At 33.5% G+C, this 8,405-nt stretch overlaps 1 protein-coding gene across 5 annotated transcripts; it reads left to right on the top strand.

The window, feature by feature from the left end:
• The first annotated feature begins 2,502 nt into the window (after positions 1–2,502).
• LOC131601345 (cystathionine beta-lyase, chloroplastic-like) lies at positions 2,503–7,063 on the top strand. Of its 5 annotated transcripts, XM_058873126.1 has the most exons (9): positions 2,503–2,805; positions 2,947–3,057; positions 3,368–3,469; positions 3,688–3,793; positions 4,826–4,937; positions 5,083–5,179; positions 5,830–5,945; positions 6,442–6,743; positions 6,829–7,063. In XM_058873126.1, the coding sequence occupies exons 4-8, from the start codon at positions 3,780–3,782 to the stop codon at positions 6,511–6,513; spliced, it is 411 nt and encodes a 136-aa protein (XP_058729109.1). In that variant the 5' UTR covers positions 2,503–2,805; positions 2,947–3,057; positions 3,368–3,469; positions 3,688–3,779; the 3' UTR covers positions 6,514–6,743; positions 6,829–7,063. The 5 variants fall into 5 exon arrangements, with proteins under 5 accessions (XP_058729109.1, XP_058729112.1, XP_058729108.1 ...); XM_058873129.1 differs by lacking the exon at positions 2,947–3,057; XM_058873125.1 differs by having other exon boundaries at positions 3,368–3,793.
• The last annotated feature ends 1,342 nt before the right edge of the window (positions 7,064–8,405 follow it).

The following is an 8,405-nucleotide window of genomic DNA, read 5'->3' as shown; positions in this document are numbered from 1 at the left end:
GAGGAAATACATTTTGTATATCAGGGAGTTCGTTGTGAGGAAGGGTTCGGCCTTGGTGAGGTGCCCCCTACCGAATTAAAGAAAAGACGGATTTATACTCACGTTATCTTCAGTGCAAATACTCTCTAGGAAAGGAGGGGAGTATTTTGTGAGATCGTAGTCTTAATGTTTTTTTATATGTGTGATTACATTTTTTATATTGCAGATATGAAGCACAAAGAAAGTAAGTTGAATATATTCTACTGCCTGTCAGATGCCCAAGGTATCCAGACTGAGGTGAATACTAGAACTTCTTCATTTGCCCCTAATTCTACTCCGACTCCTTTTTTATCCCAACTGTAGAACCCTTAACTTTCGTGCTCGAGGTGGATCGTCTTGTGGATGTTGTGACAATTTTAATGGTGGATGAACCACCTCTGTCAACGACTTCAACTAAAAGGGCTCAGGTTGAGGAATAGTCGTCTTTGAGAGACGAGGTTTCTCCAAAGCAGACTCATGTTGTTGAGGGTAATGCTTCTAGGGGGTGATCTCATTTATAAAGATACTAGAAATTTTCTCTTCCCGACATCCGTGCCCTCTTAAGGAGACTACTGCTTTTGTTTCGACGTCGTATTTATCCTTCTTCTAGAACCTTAACGGGACAAGATGGAAATGGCTTATAAGCTTGCTCATAACATGTTCAAAGCCGCTTCTATCTTTTCTCTTGTATCTACTAGACGGGGTGATGTTATGGCCCCGACTAATCCTTTCAAGGAGGTAGATACTTGGAGAGAAAGAGTCGAAGCTATGGAGCTGAAACATGTCAATCTTTAGAAGGAGCATCTTTCATTGAAGGATGGGGTTTAAGCATCAAATTCTTTGTAGGAGGCAGTGAAAGTATATGGCTCCCTTTATGCCTTGGCGGCTTGTGTGACAAAAATGAAGAGTTCTATCTTAAATATAGAGAAGTGATACAGGGCCGCTACTGACTCTGTTGAGAAAAAGACCCGCCAGGTGGAAAAGTGTCGGAAAGATGCGGAGGCTATAAAGGCTCTCCAAGATGAGGTGTTATGTCTTGTGCGCAATCTTCATGTTTTTCTTCAGCATACTATATGCAAGTTTTTCTTGGAATCCGATAGCAAATGGTGGAGCAGGAAAGGAAATTTTGTTTGAGTGTGAAAATTTCTGCCGAGGGGCCAGACCCGTTTAAGTCTGCTTCTAGAGTGAATCAAGGAGGCGGTCCTAGCATTCATTTTTAAAGGCTCCAAATTGATTTTCTTTTTGCCTTGTATTATTCATTCCTACAATGATTCACAGGCTTTCATGTCTCGATTGTAACAAATTTGGATATTTAATAAAATATTTTACCTTGATATATTCCAAGTCTTGTTAGCATTAGAGTTTTGCGTTGGTCTTTGCTCAGTCGTTATCATTATTCAAGATTTTTTATAGCTCTAGACCACCAGTGTTCGTCAATGATGGAGGAATATTTGTTGTAGGCATGAAAACCTTTATTTCATAGCTTTTACGAAAGAAGTTGCGTTTTTAATTGTAATAAGATGGTTGATATGCCTCTGGAATTTTTCATATTTTTTGCAACTTGGTACATTGAATGATTTCGGCTAACCTCTTTAGAAGGGGTGCTCCAGCTATGCAGAAGTGCGTTTAACATGCCTCTGATACGAAGTATGCCTTTGAGCTATATAAAAATCGCAAAAATGTATTAAGCGTGTATCAGTGCATAGTTCGACCTAAAATGTTTTTAAGCCTTATCGAAATCGCAGAAATGCATTAAGTCCGTATCTGATACATAATAGGGCGTAAAGTGTGCTTTAAGTCGTATCAAAATTTAAGAAGTGTGTTAAGTTAGCATCGAATGCACAACAAACTCGGACTATGCGCAAGCCATATCAGAATCATAAGAGTGCGTTAAGTCCCTATGAAAGACGTATTCATACAATTATCTTTGTTCTCCTTTTGCGGGCTTTCAAACAAAGAGACAAATAAACACACATCAAGGAAATATATATATATATATATATATATATATATATATATATATATATATATATATATATATATATATATATATATATATATAATTAGACTAATCTATTTTTTTCCCCAATAGACCCTTAACTCACTAGTGTAAAAACAACAATATAATTTTAAAATTTACACCCGATATACTAAAAATGGGTGTAAATAAGAAATATGGTGGCAATTTTGTAAATATAGTGTCATTTTAAGTAATAACACGTGAGAATTTACACCCTATTTTAAAAATAATGGGTGTAAATTAAAAATATTATTATTATTATCAAATCCCAATTACTCCCGTTAAATTTAAAACGGGTGTAAATTTAAATTGATTAAAAAAATTATTTAATTTTATTACTCAAAATATTAATATTATTCTAAACACATTTACAACCCAAAATCTATTTTATTGACTCACTTTTTAACTATCTATTTTATATATTTACTCTTAAAACTATTGTTTTCTTCAAACTTGAATCTAAACCCGACAAAAGTGCTTATTTTCCAAAAGCTATTTTTTTCTCTCATCTTCCTCAGATAACAACAACAATACACTCAAATTCTTCATCTAGTTTTTCAGAAAAAATTGATAAAACAAACAACCAACAATCAGATTCCGTTTTTGATTTGGAATTGTTTCAATTTCGGTTTCGCGGCTCTATTTGAGCTTCACGGCTATGTTTGGTATTCGCGAAGGTTTTTTGTTCAGAAACCAGATCTGTTTTGCTTCGAGTTTGGAGGTTTCGACTCAGTGCGGAGTTTGGATTCGAGCAGAGCTTTTTCAAGGTTCATATTTTGCATTCGAGCCAATTTTTCTGTACTTGTTTGTTTCGATTTCAAATAGAGTTTTGTTTCAGAATTTAATTTACGTTTTCGACTCAATTACGGGTTCTACTACAGTTTGATTGTGATTCAATTTCGGTGCAGATTTTGGTTTAAATTAAAATTAAAGCTAGTATACAACATCCTAAAGCTAAATTGGATGAGCGCTTACCAGTTCAAATGAAGAAAAATGCAGATTTTATCCTTTCTCGCAAGGTGTTCGATGAAATGTTCCACCCCGATTCTTTCTTCTTTTTTATTCAGTTTTGATTTTCTCTTTTTTATTTATTCTTGGCTAATGGAAAAATGTGTTAACTTTTAATTTCTTTTCAGTCAATTTTATAATTTTAGTAGAAGAGGATTGAGATTTGATTAATTTAGAAAAAACCGTACAATAGTTCAATTGTACAAGGGGAAACCCTCTTAAGAGAGGATTCTCTTCTTCAGTTTTTCAATAAAATCATTTTGGCTGTTCTTTTTTCTTATCGTGGATTCCTAACAATGATGGTGCATTTTATAATTACAGGAAATTTGAAGACATTTTTGACGTGGACCACTTCATTGTCCGTATTGTCCACGATATCCCAGAATGGTTTACTGATAAAACAGAGCTATTTTCTAGTATAAGGTTTGATAGATTCTTGTCCCTTTGAGTAGTGTCTGTTGAAAATCTAAATCCCAAGTTGCTGCCAGTGATGAAGAACTATTTACATATGCACAAGGAATGTGTCATGTATCTAGTGAAAGGACTTCTTTATACGAAAGTGGAGGAGTAAATCTTAGCCATTCGCATAATTAAAAAGTTCAATTTTGTTTTTGGCATTAATATATATTTTTGGTTTTTAGGTTTTTGTTTCAGTGATTCAGCAGAAAATAGAACTTCTCGATTCGTATTTCGAATTTCATATTGAGAATTTGAATAGCAGACTTGGGATCTCATGGAAGCTGACAGGTATTCTTCAAAACCAGTTATATTTAGTGGAAAGTTGAATGGTTTTTTATTTTTTATGAAGTAATTTGTTGTGTGATATAAACATTCCTTTCATAATGCTCATGAATGTCTTACCGGATTAAATACCCCAACCACCTTTGAGATGCCATTGGAAATTTTCGGTCACGAATTGCAATTTTTTCAGGTATTGTACTTTGTGGAAAGTGTTCTTTCTGCAATAGGTTAATGAAACTTGAGTGCTTCAACTTTAATGCAAGCAAATTAGTGCACAACTAGTGAGATAAGGCTGAGTTGTTGTTGTTGTATATGTATGTCTTCCTTTAAGAGTTTGTTTGAATTGACTTGTCTAAACAGGGTCTAAGTAATGAAAATGTCAACTTATTTCACCTACTTCATGTAATCCAAGTGAATATTTAGTTTCAGATGAAATAAAACACTAAATAAAACACTACTGGGTTTCAGTTGATTTATTATAACTAATTGGAGATGTTCCTCACAGTTTACCGAAAGATTGAATCCAAAATCTTATTGCATCATAATGAGGGGATAGTTTGGGTTGGATGACAATATTCACAGATGCACTAAGGCTTTAAGTTTCTGCTTATTTAGAAGAGGCATCACTAGCTGAAAAGTGTGGTCATCCATTCCCGTTGACTATTGTGTTTGTTGAGAGAAAGGTAAGCTTTGATATGTTTCCATGCTATATATAGTACTTTATACCTTTGTCTTATTATTTAGTTGTATACATGCAAGAAGTCAATAGTGGGTAGTTTGATATGGGGTCAGATAGCAAAGAAGAGCAATGTTTGGGCCAGTTGGTTCAAAATGTGGGAACATGGCAGGTTTGGAAGGTCTACCAATGGAGGCGTAACAACAAATAGAAGTGATGAGTTGGCGAGTTTTGTTAGATTATGAGCTAAGTTTTGTTAGATTATGAGCTGAATTTTGTTAGAATAGGAGCTGAATTTTGTTAGAATAGGAGCTAAATTTTGTTTGGATTGAATTTTGTTAATTGTAATTTTGATTTTGTAGACGGGTGAATACAAGTGATTTGGATGAGGTCGCATCTGCTTTTGGACCCAAGACTAAGCTTGTATGGCTGGAGAGTCCAACCAATCCCCGGATACAAATTTCTGATATTCGAGTAAGAATCTCAAATGTTAATTATGTTGGTTAAGTTTCTCTGCTGCTGTTCTCCTTATTGTAATGTATTGTAGTCAGTATTTTTTTAATGGTTCTTCGTTAGGTAATAAAATATTGTTTTTCTTATCTTTTTAATTAATCTCCAGAAAATAGCTGAAATGGCTCATGCACATGGTGCTCTTGTGTTGGTGGACAACAGTATAATGTCACCTGTATTATCCCAGCCATTGGAACTTGGAGCAGGTATATTATAGCTATGAAGTATAAACAGATTACACATCACTTAACTTAATTGCATGCTAATCTGGCCAAAACTTGCAAGAAAAGAAAATCGTTGTTTTAACTTTTAAGTAATTAATTAATACTCTAAAATCATGAACTACATAGGATCAGTTGCTACAATTAAAGGAAAAAATGTGAAGTTACTACAACTAGTGAAGAGAAATATTTTTGACTCTTGGTTTACATTTGAGTAGTAATGTTTTGTCCATGGAAGCTGAATAAAAATTCTCATTTTCTCTCTTCACTGAATAAAAATTTTGTTAGAATAGGAGCTGAATTTTGTTAGAATAGTCAAATAATCGTCTACGCCGCCATCTAGCAACACTGGTTTGAATAGGATTCATAGTTAACTTGTTCGATATTTTCTGTTTTTGTTTGTATTGGAATTGGGAATGTTTTTTGAGCTAAGAGAGTGAGCAATGAAATTTGTCTTAGAATCTTGACATTCTTAAGAGTTTTTCCATTGGTTATGAACCGAGTACTTATTTCACTTTAGAAGTTGGAACAAATTTAATCTGGGCCTTAGTATCTTCCTTGTTTATATATTGAATCTTTTCTTGGTTATGTTTTTCTAATTTCTGATTCTTTGTTTTTTTACATTGTTGTTACAGCGATTGCCACAGTGGTTACTGTTGCGGAAATTTTGAAAAACAACAGGCTTGCTGTTGAGAAGAGTGAGATACTATTTTCTGTATCCGAAGGAGCAATTTACAATATCTTAACAGTGGTATGGGATCTTATATTTGATTGTTAGCTTTAATTTGGATTATTATTTCAGATGCATAGGGTCCGCAGTTCTAAATCCAATCTGAGAGGGTTCTGGAATTTCATTGGTTCTGTCTGAGTTTTACATCTTACATGGTCCAACGAAATCAATATAATGTTGTCATTTTCTTGTAACATAGTAGTCCGGGATTATGAAATTCAAGATTACCATTGTGGTGGAATTTAGGTTTTGATTCTCCGCATAGTACTCGTTGTTGTGATTTGTGATTCGATATGGTAGGTAAATGTAAGCATGTTATACTTGGTTGAAAATGTGTTGATGTAAAAAAGTATTGTATGAAATTTAAAATGCAACTCTCACAGCCCCCACCCCTTAATCCAGTGTTTGATCTTAGTAATTTGTGTCCGACCTTGTCTCTTGATGCTTTTTTATTCTATAATTTGTGTATCACCAAATGCACTAAGTGAGGAATACTTGTATGTTTTCTTCCTTACAGGTCCCTGCATCTAATCCAGAAGCAAACTGTGGCTACTTTAAATGGGCTACTTCAAAGTCTAAGAATAAATAAATTGGAATTGGAAACAACTTTAATTCAGCAGTCAATGCTCCATCTCAGCATCTAATTTAGCAACTCCTGATTACAGATAAAGTCCATGGCAAAATGGGTGAAGGAACTTTTGGACAGGTCTTAGAGTGCTGGGACCGAGAGAGGAAGGAAATGGTCGGCATTAAAGTTCTTCGTGCAATAAAAAAGTGCTTTTGGTTTCATCGGAGTATCTTAAAGTCCCCGATTACAAGGTTCAGTAGTATTGTTGGTAAAAGAAACAATAAATTAATGAGGCTTTGGTTGCTTGTGATTTAAGTCATTTAACATTTGTTGCAGGCAGGAAGCTTTAGAGAGATAGAAGATGTTGCACCCTTGAAGGAGAAATTGGGAAGGCCATTATCAAAGCAAGAAAGAAGTGGGATAGGTGTGAGCAAACTTAGGCTGTTTCTGGAAGAAATACTACAAAAGAGGTTTGTGAAAAGTGAACCTACTTTAGTTCCACAATGGTTGAGAAGTAATGGAAGTGTTACTAGTTCAGCCCACCATTATGCATCTTCATCTAATCACACTGGTAATTTCTATGCCTGATTATTTATTTTTTATCGTTTTATATATTCATCAATTCAGAATATTATGCATTTTTTTGATAGTAGAATTAGCATCTTATAATTATTACTTTTTTTGTTCTTTCCTTTTCTTTTTCCTTTTCTTATTTGTTTAAGAAATGTAGAATTTTGGATTTTGTTTTTAGTTTATAAAACTAAGTTATCTCTATGAGAAAGAGGAAACAGTAATAAATTAATGGGTTTAACATTGTTATGTAGATACTCATACTGTAGCTCACTCAAGGAATAGGTCTTCTAAGACAACTAGTGATTTTGATAGTCCTCGTTCTGTGTTTCTTGAATGGGCATTTTCGTCATATTCTCGGAGGGGCACTATCAACGGGTCGGTATGGTTACCATTGATACATGTGGCCCTTTGTTGTAATAATTTCTTGTGTCTTGTTTTTTTGCATACAGAAAACAATTGCTTCTCCAGGACGTGGTATTTTGGCCATGGATGAATCCAATGCTACATGTGGAAAGCGGTTGGATTCAATTGGACTAGAGAACAATGAAGCTAACCATCAAGCATGGCGTAAAATTACATATGAAGAAAGTGTTATGACTTAGTTAAAATATAATTTTTATGTGTATGATTTTATAATACTTGAAATATTATGACTGTACATGATTTTGTATACTTTTTTGGTTAATATTAAAAATATTTTGACTTAGTTAAAATATGATTTTTATGTGTATGATTTTATAGTATTTACAATATTATGACTGAAAATAAAATATAACTTAATGGTGTTTATGAAATAGGGCGTAAATAGATATAATTGTTCATTCATAAATGGCGTATTTACACCTGATTTTTACTAAAATAGGGGTAATTAAGAACATATTTACACCCAATTTTTATTAAAATAGGGTGTAATTAAAACATAATTAAGCCCAATTACACCCGATTTTTATTAAAATAGGGTGTAATTAAAACGTAATTAAGCCCATTTACACCCGATTTTTATTAAAACAGGGTGTAATTAAAACGTAATTAAGCCCATTTACACCCGATTTTTATTAAAACAGGGTGTAATTAAAACGTAATTAAGCCCATTTACACCCGATTTTTATTAAAATAGGGTGTAATTAAAACGTAATTACGCTCAATTACACCCGATTTTTATTAAAACAGGGTGTAATTAAAAACGTAATTACGTCCAATTACACCCGATTTTTATTAAAACAGGGTGTAATTAAAAACGTAATTACGCCTAATTACACCCGATTTTTGTTAAAAATAACGGGTGTAAATTCGTTAGACATTTCTCACCCTGTGGATATACACCCGATTTTTATTAAAAA

Source organism: Vicia villosa, linkage group LG5, assembly GCF_029867415.1.
Source record: "Vicia villosa cultivar HV-30 ecotype Madison, WI linkage group LG5, Vvil1.0, whole genome shotgun sequence".
NCBI lineage: Eukaryota > Viridiplantae > Streptophyta > Magnoliopsida > Fabales > Fabaceae > Vicia > Vicia villosa.
This window is presented reverse-complemented; position numbering and strand designations above follow the sequence as displayed.